Genomic DNA, 15,381 nt, shown 5'->3' on the forward strand with positions numbered 1-15,381 from the left:
GCACGTCGAGGGTTTACGGTAGCCTGCCTACCAATAGGAGCCCACAATGAAGAGAAGTCAGGTTCAGCCTCCCGACAGCCCGTGTCTTCTTCCCTTAGCTGTACACCTACTGTACCCGCGAGCGAGCGAGGGAGCGAGCCGGGCGCGGGAGGGGACGCGCAGGGAGGGCGGACAGCAGCCGCGGCGTGCGCATGCGCACTGGGGTTGTTTTTCACAAAGCTGCTCTTAAAGTGAGCTGGCAGCCTCCAGCCGCCCGTCTTTGTAAGGAGACCACTGAGACTAGCAGAATCGTGGAGCAGCAGCCTCTGTGCTGCCCTGACTTTTTAAGAAATCTCAATGAACTATTTGTAAAGAATCACTGATCTTGCCTGCAAGCTTTTTGCACGGCAAAGACATCGATCAGTGTTAGGTGAAGATCACATTTTATATGTGATCTTGACTTTTTTTGTCTTACATTATATTTTTATAGATTTTGTTATAAACATGGTGCTGGGAAAGGTGAAGAGTTTGACAATAAGCTTTGACTGTCTTAATGACAGCAATGTCCCTGTGTATTCTAGTGGGGATACAGTCTCAGGAAGGGTGAATTTAGAAGTTACTGGGGAAATCAGAGTAAAATCTCTTAAAATTCATGCAAGAGGACATGCGAAAGTACGCTGGACCGAGTCAAGAAACGCCGGCTCCAATACTGCCTATACACAGAATTACACTGAAGAAGTAGAATATTTCAACCATAAAGACATCTTAATTGGACACGAAAGAGGTAAGTTTTTATATTATACAGAAATCATTAGACCTTGATTTTCTTTGAAAAGTACCTTTTCAATTTTCCTGAATTCGTGTTAATTCTACTCCTGGCATAACACATAGCAGTTTGATAAAGATTAGCAAAGTTGGAAGATTGGGATTCTCCTTGACATTCATCGTGTGTTAAGCCGTAATGCATGCAGGCATCTGCAAAGTGACTGCAAACTGCACTTATTCAACTACCTCTGTCTATACCCGGCTTGGTCTGTGCCATACGCACTTGGAATACATTTCTATCTTACTTGTAAATTCTACTTAAATCTCATTCAATAATTTTACTAATAAGTTTTCAAATGAATTGCTAAAATCTGCAGTCCAATATTCGATTTTTTTCCCTTGTACTCTGCAACCTTAGATCTTAAAAAACTAAGCTTCAGTGAAGAAATGGAGTAACATTTTTAAGTGGGTAAATAGGTGGTTTTCATTTTTAGTATTGACACGCAAAATATTTTAAAGAATTGATCGTTGTTCTTTGATAAAGGATTTCTGTGGCTTATTTTGACATATGGCATCAACACCCCACGTGTTTTTTCCTTATTCTTTCCAGATCCTTTATAAATTTACATCAAGCATTCTCTATTTTAAAGGATAGTGTCTATCATTATGATAGGTTTCAAATCAGTTTTAGAAGCCATTTCGGGTCAGTAATTTTCTTTTCCGAGTATGATGCCTAACTTTGGAACGTGCATTCAATGAAACCTGTGCCAGTCAAATGGAATTGAAAAGTATTCGGCACATTGGATTTGATTTTTGGTTAGAAAAGGAAGATGAAGGGTTGTCAAGGGGAGAAGGGGTCCTAAGATTTCCAATCTATTGTTTAAGTGGTTACATTGTGGAAATATAGGAGACTCTAAGCTTGTTTTTCTAAGTTTCCACCCTTTGTTAGAAGCGGTTCAATCCTGTTTCGGACCAGTTCTGGGGGGTGGTGAGGAGGGGCGCTTGTTCTGCTCTCAGCAGATTGGTTACACGCGTCAGGTGGTGGCGATGACTTAATTCCTAGCCGAAGAAGAATATAATGTTAAAACTGGTTATGTAATTTTATGCTTCTCCTTTTTCATGCAGTATTTAGTTCAAATGTTGAGGATTTTCAAAAAGTACAGGACATCTTTACCTTTTTTAATATTAAAAAATATACATCCCTGAGGAAGTGCTAATTGAACTAAGGCAAGTGTCGAAATGAAGGATGCTTGGGAGTTACAGCATTTAACTCATTTTTTTTTTAATAGATTAAGATGAAATCAGTTCTTTGGTTGGGTTTTCATGGTTACACATAGGTCATTTGTATTCTGAAATAATTTCTAGTTAATCCTTCTGAGCAGTAAGACTGATGTTAAATGTAAATACCTAATGACAGCTTTGGTATTTGTTGAGAAGCAGGCACACGAGTTTGTGTTTGAACCTTTCTGGACATTGCAGCTTTTTATCAAACGGTTAGGAAACAAAGGTTTTTAAGGAGCTGAGGTTTGCAGTGGGATAAAAGTAGAATAACGATTTATGGGGGCAAACGCAGTTTGATTAGTTACTCGATGATTTCACGGTAAAGAAAATTATGTACCCCGTACCCCAACGAGATGCCCCTCAACCCCTGCAAGGCGCGGACGAGCTCTTAGCTGGAATAGTTTCAATGACTTAAAAGTGGGACCTCTCAAACTAGCCTGGTAACTGAGACCCCGCCCCGGGCGACCGGCGATAGGCGGAGCCGCGTTTGTTAGCCTGTTGCTAAGGCGATGCCAGGCTCTGATTGGATTGGGCGCGGGCGGGTGGGGAGAGTGGGCTCGCGCCGGTTGGGGCGAGGCTTGGAACCGGCGTGCGCCGGTAAAGGTCCCTCCAGAGTGGCCGCCCCCGCCCGTACTTGCATCCCTCCCCGAGGTTGTGGAGGCGCCGTGGTTCATGTCACGGAATGTTGTCGCCCCTCACCTCGGCTTGCTTGGGGACCCCAAAGAAAACGATCTTGGGTTTCAGCAGAGTAGAGGGGGAGAAGCTCCTGCTGGCCTTACAGGTGCCGAACGGCCCTGGGCGTAACTTCAGCTGACAATTCTATTCTGAAGGAACTTGGGTAGGCAGGGTTAGCAGGACCCCATTTTCCTGTTCTCGGCTGGAAGATGTCAGCTGGCCTCTGTAAACGCGCATTCCCTGAGCTCAAACAAAGCGTGTTGTGTGGACCTATGCAGTCCCCAGACCGGCTACCTTGATTTGACCTGAGGGACTGACCGTAAAGGCTGGCCAGGAGGAGAGGGAAAAGTGCCACTGACAACGAAAGCTGGGGTCGGGACCTTGGCGAGTATTCCCTGGCCCCTCCCCATTGTTTCCCAGGGACTATGCAGCCCTGCCCACCCCCCACCCCGCCCCAGTTTCCCTCACCGCAACTGTAAAGGTGTCAGGGTGGCCCGAGCCAGATCGAACCGGTCACCGGCTGGGGCGTGTAAAGCGGAAGCGCCGCGGTGCGGTCGCCCCGCCCCCAGTCCAGCAGGGTAGGCTGCGCGAACGCGAGCGCGAGCGCCGCGCGACGTATGCCGTATGTATAGCGGGTCGCGCGGGCGGCGGCGGCGCGCGGGCGGGCCGGCTGGGATCTGCTCGCGCCGGTTTAGGCCGGTCCTCTCCTGCTCCGGTCTAGTTCTTGATTGACAGCCCGGCACTTGTTTACCACGGCGCGGCCGCCGCAGCTCGCCTCAATGAGACTGCTGAGCTGGCACAAAAAGGGAGAGAGAAGGGAAGAAAAGGAGAGGAAGGCAAACTTTGGGCGCCTTCGAGGGGAGCGAGTGTACATGGCCCCCAACTCACCAGCCAATTTTCAGTGCTGAAATTCTTTCAGAGGATTTGCACAGGGGACGAGGAAAATAGTGCTGAGATATGAGGGAATCATCGTGGGTTTTGAATAAAAGTATCCACATATAGACGCGCTTTTTTCCTTTTCTCCCTTTGATGTAAGGGAAGCATCACGTTTTTTGTGTACCTTCGATACTTTTTGGTGAGGGAAAGTTAAATGATTTTACCAATCTCGTCTCCTCTCGTGGTAAATGATGGTGTCTACACTAAAAAGTACGTTAATAATAAGACATTTATGTAATTATAATATTTAGAAGGCTAAGAAAAGTCATTTTAAGAATCCAGAATCCCCGCCCGTATTTTCATTAAGTATATTTATTATGGAGAAATTTTTAAAATAAGCTCTTTGGCCGAAAGAAATTGGTTATAAAATGAAAGGTCATTCATCTGGAAATTGGAAACAACCTAATTGGAGTTCATTTTTCAAGGATGTAGAACATGTTTCCCCGTAAGCAGGCAACCTTTAAAAGATCTTAAAGCTATTTAAGGGTTTTTTTAATATATGTATGCAAATTTTTAGCTGTTGCTAGGACAAACTGAGTGTGGTCATCATTTTAGGGTCAATAAAGAATTTTTATTTTTAGCTTTGAAACTGACATTAAAATCACTGTTCCGTTTTTCTTTTTAACGTCAACATTTGACAAAGTTTTCTAATGGTTTTAGAATTATTCATTTCATCTGTATCAAAACTGACAGACTTGAAAGGTTTACCCAGTTTTTATTATATGTCTCATAATAAGCTTAAACCATTGGAGACCAAGATAACATCTTAGTGTGAAATTTGAGCTCTTCCTCTTTTTGTTGAGCATGTACTATATGATCCTGTAGAGTTGGCTCATATACCATTAAAATACTTGCCTTTGGGGTAGAAGTGTTAATTATCCCCATCTTCCAGATGAGGCAACTGAAGTCTCAGGATTTGTATTTCACCCAGGGGAAGTAACCAAAGTAAGAATTGGCATTAAGACCTCTCAGACTACAAAGCTTGTGGCCTTAATTATTATAGGAGTATCTTTAAAGTTATGCCACTATGAGGAGTGTGTAAAGGTTTAACGTCAAGCTTCTTTTTCCTTTTTCTGTTTGTTTTAAGATGATGATAATTCCGAAGAAGGCTTCAACACTATTCATTCAGGAAGGCATGAATATGCATTCAGCTTCGAGCTTCCACAGACGTAAGTATTATAACAGGCATTCTTCATAAACCTCCATTCTTTTAAAATTATTCTAAATTTAAATATTTTTAGTTTAAAAAAAAAAAACCCTTTTCATTATTGAATGTTGCTAGAGGAAAACAATACACTGAAAGAAGTAGCTACTTTTTAATCTAGCCTGGCAAAATTATAGAAAGCAAAGCTCAATTCTTAGTACTTTGTCTCAAGATCTGTGAGGTTTTTAAAACTTGAATAGTATTTCACCTAACGTGAGTGAATTAGAAGATTCTGCTCAAATAGTAAGCATTTTATAAGTACTTTATTCATCATCAATTGGTACTAGCAGAAACATAGAACATATCAAGTCTTTTCTGCTAATGCTAACCAACAGCAGTAAATTAAAAAGATAAAAATTAGGAATAGATTGACTTTAGAAGTGATGTTCTTTAGATACGGATTCAGCTTCTGTGCAAAGAGCTAATTGAAAAGGTCCCAAAAGAGATACTATATGATCTGAACTTAAAAGGAAACACCCATCATGTACCTAAATATAAGGCTTGGAATATAGTATGGAAGAAGAAAAGAAGTGGTTTATTTTTAACATAAAAATAGATCGTTAAAAAAAAAATACTCCCCTCAATTTTTTAATATCTTTGATAATTCTAGTACTTGAGTTACATGCGAATAGTTCATAAATGGTATTTTTCAGAATATTCTATTTCCTCCATGCCCTAATCTACTTTTTAAGAGACATACTGCAAGTGTGAATATAATGCTAATACTGGGCCTGAATATTTTTCAGGGTGAAGGTAATTTAATATTTATATGTTTTTTAAAAATCTGTAAACCAAGGTCATTTAACTTTTTTTAATATTTATTTATTTATTTTGAGAGAAAAAGAGGGAGAGTGAATCCAAAGCAGGCTCTGCACTGTCAGCTCAGAGCCGGACATGGGGCTCAATCCCACAAACCGTGAGGTCTCGACCTGATCCAAAATCAAGAGTCAGATGTTTGACTGAGCCACCCAGGCACCCCAAACCAAGGTCATTCAAAATAAAGTCTGGAAGACTAACTAACATAAATACTGCATTTTATTTTTCTGTGCTATACACATTAATACAGGAGTCTAAAATACAAAAATATCTGTAAAAACAACACTACTTCTCATGCTAATCTAAGTTAGCACTTTACCTTATACATAACTGAACCCTGGGCATTTTTCTAAGGAAATTATGAAAGAAGAAAAAAAAAAACTAAGCCTACCGAAATAAAACCTTCCACAATTAATAAAATTTGGGAGAATTGAAAAACACTTCTGATTTTCTTGACACAGATTAACAGAAATGTTTCTTTTTCTTTTTAAACCTATAAAGTTAGAAAACCTGGCCAAAAAGAGTTAGAATATGAGTAAACTAGGAAATGGGAAACCAGCTTTTTAGAGTTTCAGTAGACCTATAAAATGCAAATTTTTTAAAATTATAACAAATGGCCAATGCCTTTTCTAGACCTTCTTAATTAGTTACTACAAAAAGAGATTTCTAGCCAGTGGGTAGAATTTCTTAATAGAAATACTTAAACCATTCTTAACTTCATTTTTAGATTAAACTTTTGATATTTCAAGAATTGTTCATTTCCAAACTTGCATAATTTTGCCACCAGCATTAAAAGTAGCTTCTTCTTAGTTTAAAGGGATTGTATTCTTCTGGCTTTTTTAAGCAAAATTACTATAATATTAACTGTTAGCTATTGTCATTTGGAAAACAGAAGATTTTTTTCCCCCAATGACTTATCCCTTTGGAAATTAAAAAAATTCTATGTTTGATACCTCATTGATAATAAACAGTGCCCTGTAGTAACACTTCTATATGCTGACCTGCTGTATAATTATTAAAAAGAGGTATAAAATTAATATATTGAACTTTATATTCTGCACAGACCACTTGCTACCTCATTCGAAGGCCGACATGGCAGTGTGCGCTATTGGGTGAAAGCCGAATTGCACAGGCCTTGGCTTCTACCAGTAAAATTAAAGAAGGAATTTACAGTCTTTGAGCATATAGATATCAACACTCCTTCATTACTGGTAAGAATTGACCGAATTCTTCATTCTTGTTTTCAGCATATAAATATTAAAGAATAATCACCTAAACTATGCAATACGTATAAATTTTAAATTGTGATTTATTTTAAAATTCATAACTTTATTTTTTAATATTTATTTTAAAAATACAGTCGAGCACACAAATTAGCAAAAAGTATGCTCATATTTTCTGACATTGTAATAACTTCAGCATATGGTATGAAATAACTCTTACTCAAAAGATAACAATAACAAAAAATAGATCTGTTCCTTGGATAATTCTAGCAGGAGAGGAACAGTAGTATCAGTTATTATTATAAGACCATATCACTTACCATGAAAAGATCATAATCTAAAATTCGCATTGCATTCTTCCAACATAGGGATAGTTGTCAAATGTTGGGGAGATTTTGTCACTTTGATGAAAAAACAATTCCATTTTAAAAGCAATTCTTTTTAATTGCATTTTTCCACAAGATTCAAATTTGACTTTAAAAACTTACTTGGTTTAAACAAATGATAACATCTTCAAGCAAATAACATTAAAAATGAGAGTTTTCCTTTTTTCACATAATTGATTGTTACATTCTTAAAGAAAGATGTTAACATTTGGGATTATAACCAAACTGCTTTCTAAGCTGCCTTTTTTTTTAAAGGCAGTTCATGTGGAAAGGGTTTTTTTGTTTGTTTGGATGGTTAGTTTTTAATTACTGTATATGTAAAACTATGTTTATGGAATGTGATGTTAAACCTTGTACCCCTTTTTTTAATTGAATGGAAATTTATATATCAACAAAAATAATTGTATAATTCAGGAGCCATCAGTTAGGTTTTTTTTGAAGTACATTTGGATACACTTAGGAAAAAAGCAACACTGCTTTTAATTTTAATTCTCCAAGAATTTGGGATTTTTATTATTAAAACATTGTTACTGTCCCAATTTCATGCATTGATCTTTTTCTCCAAATTTATTTCTTACAGTCACCCCAAGCAGGCACAAAAGAAAAGACTCTCTGTTGCTGGTTCTGTACCTCAGGCCCAATATCCTTAAGTGCCAAAATCGAAAGGAAGGGCTATACCCCAGGTACGTATGAGATGGCTTCCCAAGGAAAACAATCCTTCATTTAGCTTTTATATATAAATTTATGGAATGTCTCTAAATGCAAACATAATATAGTATTCTTTGGTAAAGTAACTCAGTTTTCTTTCATAAATTGGAATGTAGTGTCCATTTTTAAATAGCTACTGTAAATGAGTAGTTCTTTTTCATAATTCTAAATTACTTCCTGCTTTTGGGACAGTTTTTTGTCCATGTAGTCCATGTAGAGCAATGAACTTACATTTTAAGTTCTTAAGAATCTACATTTTTGGGTTTGTTTTACCTTTTTCTGCTTTTTTAACAGTAGATACATATTTTTTTTTCTCTAGGTGAATCAATTCAGATATTTGCTGAGATTGAAAACTGCTCTTCCCGAATGGTAGTGCCAAAGGCAGCCATTTACCAAACACAGGCCTTCTATGCCAAAGGGAAAATGAAGGAAGTAAAACAGCTTGTGGCTAACTTACGTGGGGAATCCTTATCATCTGGAAAGACAGATACCTGGAATGGAAAGTTGCTGAAAATTCCACCAGTTTCTCCCTCTATCCTCGACTGTAGCATAATTCGTGTGGAATATTCACTAATGGTATGTATAGAGTTAAGGGTTTGTTGTTGTTATTTAGTATTAAAGTCATGAGGATATTATTTTGTCTTATATCCAGGATTTGATTTTTATATTTCATATATGATATATAAAAATATATGTAAATACTAAATTTGGTTTATAATTAATCGTTTACCTCACGTGTAAACGTACTATACAGTATTATACGTAACTAGAGAAATTTTTTTGTATGTTTTACGTATATATAACTAAGAAACAAAGTAAATGATGGCTTCAACATTAAAATTGGGTTATTAGTTTTTAAAAAAGAAATAATACTTGGAATTCTAAACCTAACATCTTTTTTCAATGTTTAGGTATATGTGGATATTCCTGGAGCTATGGATTTATTTCTTAATTTGCCACTTGTCATTGGTACCATTCCTCTACATCCATTTGGTAGCAGAACCTCAAGTGTAAGCAGTCAGTGTAGCATGAATATGAACTGGCTTGGTTTATCCCTACCTGAAAGACCTGAAGGTAATTTGATAATGCATGTTTAAGCTTAATCTCTTAATATTTTCAAGAACATAATTTTGCTTCTAATATTTTATAGATACACTTTTGTCTATACCTGCAGACAGTACATGTGTCCCTAATGTTAGATTTAAAACCTATATCCCTGTAGTTTTGATCACAAAACAAAAAAAGTTATATTTTTTATCTTGACATTCTTTTTTAATATCTATTATTCTGTGTATTTTGACATGCATAAGAACATGCTGTTCGAATTGCGTGTATCTTTTTCCTTCAGCACCACCCAGCTATGCAGAAGTGGTAACAGAGGAACAAAGGCGGAACAATCTTGCACCAGTGAGTGCTTGTGATGACTTTGAGAGAGCGCTTCAAGGACCACTGTTTGCTTATATCCAGGAGTTTCGGTTCTTGCCTCCACCTCTTTATTCAGAGGTAAGCACTAGCTCCTCAAGTATGAAATAGGCTAGCTCTCCTGGGAAATACTATTGTAGACTTTTTTAAAAACGTAGTTCAGTTTTGATTAGCATCATATTAGAAAAATAATTTAAAACAACAGGATTAAGCATTAAATTATGGTTGTCCAGATTTAAATAAGTTTCATTCTTAACTTTAATAAGTAGGACTCATATTATTGGGGAAACAGGGATAGTGATCCAGTCTCATGCTCACAGAATGTCAGTTAAAGGAATAATTCATTTTTTTAAGCTTATTTATATTTATTTTGAGAGAGAGAGAGAGAGAGCAAGCACATGCAGGGAAGGGGCAGAAAGAGAGCTTTACAGAGAATCCCAAGCAGGTTCTGCACTGTCAGCGCAGAGCCTGATACGGGGCTTGAACTCACAAACCATGACATCATGACCTGAGCCAAAATCAAGAGTCAGATGCTCAACAGACTGAGTCAACCAGGCACCCCAGGACTAATTCATATTTTAAGCATCAATAGAAGTGGCATTTTGCAACCATAAATTAATTCAGTAGCTTTAATTCATCTTACTCATCAGCCTTTTCCAGTTTAATTCTTGCATATTTTAACAGTCATAGGGGAAAAGAACATGTGCAAAAACATGTTAGACAAACATTTCTATTCATCTCCCATTGATGACTACCAAGCATGTAGGTGAATAAAACATGGCCCTTACTTGAGAGAAGCTCACAGACTAGTGAGAAGAACAAATTTAGAGATGAAATATTCCATAATAGTATGATAGGAATGCATGCAGTTCATTTGAGAACAAGTTCATTAGGACTTGGGAATCAGGAAAGGCTTCCCTGAGAAGGTGATTATTAAGTCAGATCTTCAAAATAAGTAGTCCTCAAAAAGTAATATAGTCCAGGCAGGAAAAACAGCATGTGGAAGGCAAGGAGGCAGGGTAGAAAGCCGGGAATTTCGGGATACTTCAGAATATATCTTAATATATGTTTGAACAGGGGTGCCTGGGTGGCTTCGCTGACTTGGCTCAGGTCATGGTCTCACAGTTTGTGAGTTCGAGCCCCTTGTTGGGCTCTGTGGTGACAGCTCAGCGCCTGGAGCCTGCCTGCTTCAGATTCTGTGTCTCCCTTCTCTCTGCCCCTCCCTTGCTCGTGCTCTGTCTGTGTCTCTCAAAAATAAATACACATTAAAAAAAGTTTTTAAAAATACATATATGTTTGAAGGGCTTTAAAGTTGCCCTTGATACCAGCAAAATACCAAATAGTTTTGTAAATCACTGGAATCAACCTAATCCTTTTGGTTATCATAGTTTAGCAATTTTACTACGTATTATTACTCTTAAATAAGACATAATGGGATTGTTTCACTCTGCAAGAAATTGTTCCTTTTCTCCCTTAACATCATTGCCAGAAGAGTGTGTTTTCCTTTGAATGTGGTTAATAGGAGATCCACTTTACTCATTGAAATGTAGAATATTTAGAATTTGTTTTTGTAAATTCTTATGGTTTTCTATCCTAATATTCTATTTCATAAAATTTCCCTTACAATGTTAAAAATGTTCTCCCACTTACAGATTTTATTACATTTTTACACTGATGTTTCTGTCTTAAGTCAGTCACTACTGATTTGATCTGAGGCCTTCTGGCTGTACAACAGGCATTTTAAAAGAATGACAATCTAAGCAATTTGTAGTAAAATTCTACTTCCTTCTTTTAAAGTGAACTAAGATAATTAAGGGAATTTAAAAACTTTTAAAACCCTAAATTGTTTCAAAGTGTGATTTAATTAATAGCCGCATGGGGGGAGGAGTTCTAGATTGTATTACAGTGATTTTTTTTGTCTCTTTTAAGTCATTAAAAGGTAGATGCTTTTTTTCCTCTAAAAATGTGTTTTACCTAAAGTTTCTGAGGCACTTTGGACTGTGCCACATTTAAATACAAGTAAAAATGGGTGTTGCCCAAACGATGTCTCACAAAAAGGAACGTATTAAAGGCAGCTATTTGCCTTCCTATGTCAATTCTCTTTCTAGCTGAGAAACAGCTGAAATATACTCACGTTGCTTAAATGTATGTGCATATGAAAGTCACTGTAGAAATGGAGAAGGTGGGAAGACTGTAGAGCATTTTGGGTTCAGCATTATTTCTTGATACACATTGTTTTTCTAGGCCCTCTGGGGTTTTACACAACTGCACTCTTCTCAAAGCCTAGAAAAGAGAGGAGTTGACTTTTTTGTAAAAGGATAAAAGGGATACTTCATAAAAGGAGATCATTGCTATGAAGATGTTTTCCATTGTTTATTTGAGTCTTCGTTCCTACTAAGTGTGGAGTAAAACAGCATTCTCTGATAAAATTTCACCATTACCTTTTGGAAAAGAGAACTATTTGGGCATACCTTTGTAAATTTTATTATTAACCTAGTAATTAAATCTAAGACACTTTATAGATAATACTAGTATCCTTTCTTCCCTTAAATGCTGCGTATGTTCTTTCTGATTAAATTCCTCAGTGGTACTCAAAATGTTAGTCATTAGCTGCATTTTTACTAGACCTTATCAAATAACTATTTTTTTTTCACTTTTGTTTTTAGATTGATCCAAATCCTGATCAGTCAGCAGATGATAGACCATCCTGCCCCTCTCGTTGAAGGAACTGTGTTAGATCAACTTGATGTGGGTTCTGAACTGTATCTCTTCCCAGCTGAGGACAGAGAAGTATCTTGGAGACACGTTTTCAGAGGAAGTGGAATTGCTTTTGCCCAGAAAAATGGCAGATACATGAAACAACCAGTGATCATGCTTTAGAAGCCTACAGCAACATTCTGGGACTGCTCCAACATGCTTGAAGATCTAAGCTTTTCTCCTTTAAAACAGGCACATATTAAGAGCAGTCTTCTTAGCCTATGGTCATACGTGTCAAGACACCACGTTGTAAAGAGGGATGATTTCCTTCTTTTGATTTGAAAATTTGCACATGCTCAATGCTTACATTGTGCAGTTCCGATGTCACTACAGCTTTTTTTTTTCCATTTATGCCAGACTCTTGATACTCTTTAAAAACTTGTTTGTGGTCAGCACAACAAGGAACAAAAGAAAGCTTTGAAAAAACTTTAACATGAAAAAAACGCACTGACTTTTTTTTTAATTTAATATAGCCTGGACTTTACCTGCGTATGCACATGCTCAGAAATGTCCTACTAGGCTGACCATGTATCACCTCTTCAGCTTGGATCCTATTGTGGATTTATTTACAAACATCAAATGCCTTCAAGCCAATCCTTCTTGCTGTATGTTTTGCAGCCTACTGTAGTAGATACGCAACAGATATGTGGGAAAAGAGATAAGAGGAGGAAGCTAATAAGAGACTTTGTCAAGATTGTATACCTTCTTGGTTTCTTTTAAGAATTTGTTGCCTTTCTACTATTACAGCAAAGCAGCATTTTGTTACTGACTGCCTAAAATCACTTAATCTCAGGTGAACGCATCACTTGCCAAACTGTTGGAATGCTATTTGTGTTTTGTTGCACTGTTGAGTTATTTTTTTGTTTTGTTTGTTTGGTTGGCTTTTTGGAGAGGGAAATTTGGAAAAGGGACATACACAAAAGTGATAACCCACCCACATTCCCTTTTTATCATTACATATAAGAAGAAACTAGCAGAGCTAAGAATGGAGTAAAGAAAGGCAGTATGGCAGGCACCAGCAAAGAGTTAAGGGCTTGTTGCTCTTAAAAATGATTGTTATTTTTATTATTTTAAGAGTATGAAAATTTTCCAGTCACTGGAAAGGAGGAGAAAGTGCATTTATTTTTGTACGGAGTTACTTAATTACCTCCAAAACACCTATGTTGGAAATCATTTTTGCTGGTGCAAAGTGTTTTAATGAGCAGGAATATGTACACACACACATATACACATACACATTAGAGAGTTCAATTTATATATTTCGTGTCCTGCTCAAGCTTCTCAGAGCTTGAAAACCCAAGTTTATTCTAAAAGTATATAACTTCAGAATTACAAGTATACTAGAATATGTGCTGGGATGATAACTGTTTTATATTTTTGTGGGGTTTTTTTTAATGAAAGTATTTTTTCCATTACCTAAAGAACATTTTGCTAAACATGAGAAACCACTCACTTTGAGTATATATAGATAAGAGCAACCACATCAGTAAATTATAGTTTATATTAAAGATAATTTACAGTTGGCTCATAACAAATATACCAGCATTCATGATGACACTTAAAAACTGCATTTTCCAAGGTACCAAGTTTACCGATCATCTTACTTTGGAAGGAATTCAGCTCTGATGTTTTTAATGAAAATCAGCATCTCTGATATTGCAACATACGTGTGAAATGGGTGTTACATCTATCCTGCCGTTTAACCCCACAGTTAATAAAGTGGCTGAAAATAATAGTAACTCTGGCTTGGTGCTTGACCTGGTTAAATACTGTCTTAAAGCTTCATACAAAACAAATAGGCTTTTCCATAAGTGGCCTTTAAGAAAACATGGAAGACAATTCATGTTTGAAAAATGCTGACAGGGTGAAGAAAGCCCAGCGTAAAAATGAATCGCGTTTTAGGTGATTCAGTAAAGGGTTTGGGCTCCCATAGCAAACTAATACTAGATAATAAGGAAATGGGGGTGAAATATTTTTTTATTGTTGTTAAATCATTTTGTGAATGTCCCCCTCAAAAGAAGCTAATGGAATATTTGGCATAAAGGGCATTTGGTGGTTTTATTTTTGTTTGGGGGGGGGGGGGTGTCTAAAAATCCCTTTTCTTTTTTCTCTTATGTCTGACTAGGGAACAATTGTTGATATGCATAGCATTGGAATACTTATCATCATATACTCTTATAAATAACACATGAAACAAGAATGACCAATATTCTAATAATTGGCACTGGGTCACAAAATAAAATGTGATTAAATTTTGAATCTATAAAACTTTATCAAATAAAGTTTTATTTTCCCCATTAAAAGTTATTTCTTTACTTATTTAGAGGCATTACTTTACTCTTTTATAAATATTGGTCAATTCCTGACATAAGATGTGAGGTTCACAGTTGTATTCCAGTATTCAAGATAGATTCCTGATTTTTCAATTAGGAAAAGTAAAATCCAAAATGTTAGCAAAACAAAGTGCAATATTAAATGTTTGCTTTATAGATTATATTCTATGGCTGTTTGTAATTTCCCCTTTTTTTCCCCCTGTTTTATTTGGTGCTGAATATGTCCTTGTAGGCTCTGTCTTAAGAAAACAATATGTGGGAAATGATTTAATTTTTCCTATTGCTCTTCCTTGTGGAAAATAAAGTGTTTTGTTTTTTTCTTTTTTGTAAAATTGTTTGGAGATTTATTTCAATCTTAATCATGTTAGTAATTTGTCATACTTGCAAACATTAAGACTACAATTAAACCCTGTTTTAAGCCATGCTAGGTAAGAATAGTTTCTAGATATCAAAGAAAATCACTGAAGACTTACAGGAATTTTTAATACTACTTATCAGTGTTTGCCTTAATAATTCACCAAGTTACAGATTTTTTTTTTTTTTTATGAAACATAAGTTGGTTAAATAATTTCAAGTCCTCTATATGAACCAAACTTAACCAGGTAGTTTCACTTTGAGGTACCAATTCCCTCTTGCTGTGAAGTATCTAAGTTTCTAGTACTTCAAGAGCACTTACATTTAAAAGGTGTATTAACTAACCTTACAAAAATATTTTTCCTAAATTTTAAAATAACAGTATTTTTCTTAATGTGAATTTTAGTGATTCATAACATCATAGGTACTTTGGGGATCACATTTAGAAAAAAAACTCAAGTATTTATACATTTACAGATTAGCTATCGAGTTGTATATGATTGCCGCATATTCTCAAACATATATACACATAAAAAGTGTTT

General features: G+C 36.4%; 1 protein-coding gene across 4 annotated transcripts; it reads left to right on the top strand.

Annotated features, from left to right (window-relative positions):
* The first annotated feature begins 244 nt into the window (after positions 1-244).
* On the top strand, positions 245-14,817 carry ARRDC3 (arrestin domain containing 3). Of its 4 annotated transcripts, none has more exons than XR_009260936.1 (8): positions 245-763; positions 4,724-4,805; positions 6,720-6,867; positions 7,846-7,948; positions 8,293-8,549; positions 8,885-9,047; positions 9,284-9,476; positions 12,062-14,817. XR_009260936.1 is itself a non-coding variant. In XM_058727059.1 (8 exons), exons 1-8 carry the CDS (start codon positions 484-486, stop codon positions 12,116-12,118), a joined length of 1,245 nt encoding a protein of 414 aa, XP_058583042.1. In that variant the 5' UTR covers positions 246-483; the 3' UTR covers positions 12,119-14,817. The 4 variants fall into 4 exon arrangements, 3 of the variants coding, with proteins under 3 accessions (XP_058583042.1, XP_058583064.1, XP_058583056.1); XM_058727059.1 differs by having other exon boundaries at positions 246-763; positions 9,322-9,476; XM_058727073.1 differs by lacking the exon at positions 245-763 and adding an exon at positions 791-3,846 and having other exon boundaries at positions 9,322-9,476.
* Positions 14,818-15,381: the final 564 nt, after the last annotated feature.

Source organism: Neofelis nebulosa, chromosome 1 (genome assembly GCF_028018385.1).
Source record: "Neofelis nebulosa isolate mNeoNeb1 chromosome 1, mNeoNeb1.pri, whole genome shotgun sequence".
In the NCBI taxonomy this organism is placed as follows: domain Eukaryota; kingdom Metazoa; phylum Chordata; class Mammalia; order Carnivora; family Felidae; genus Neofelis; species Neofelis nebulosa.

Bases quoted from the DNA above. Each gene is read 5' to 3' on its own strand.
- ARRDC3 (XM_058727059.1), top strand. From the start codon at position 484: ATGGTGCTGGGAAAGGTGAAGAGTTTGACAATAAGCTTTGACTGTCTT. The intron at 764-4,723 runs GTAAGTTTTTAT...GTTTGTTTTAAG, and splicing joins CTTAATTGGACACGAAAGAG to ATGATGATAATTCCGAAGAA. The intron at 4,806-6,719 runs GTAAGTATTATA...TATTCTGCACAG, and splicing joins AGCTTCGAGCTTCCACAGAC to ACCACTTGCTACCTCATTCG.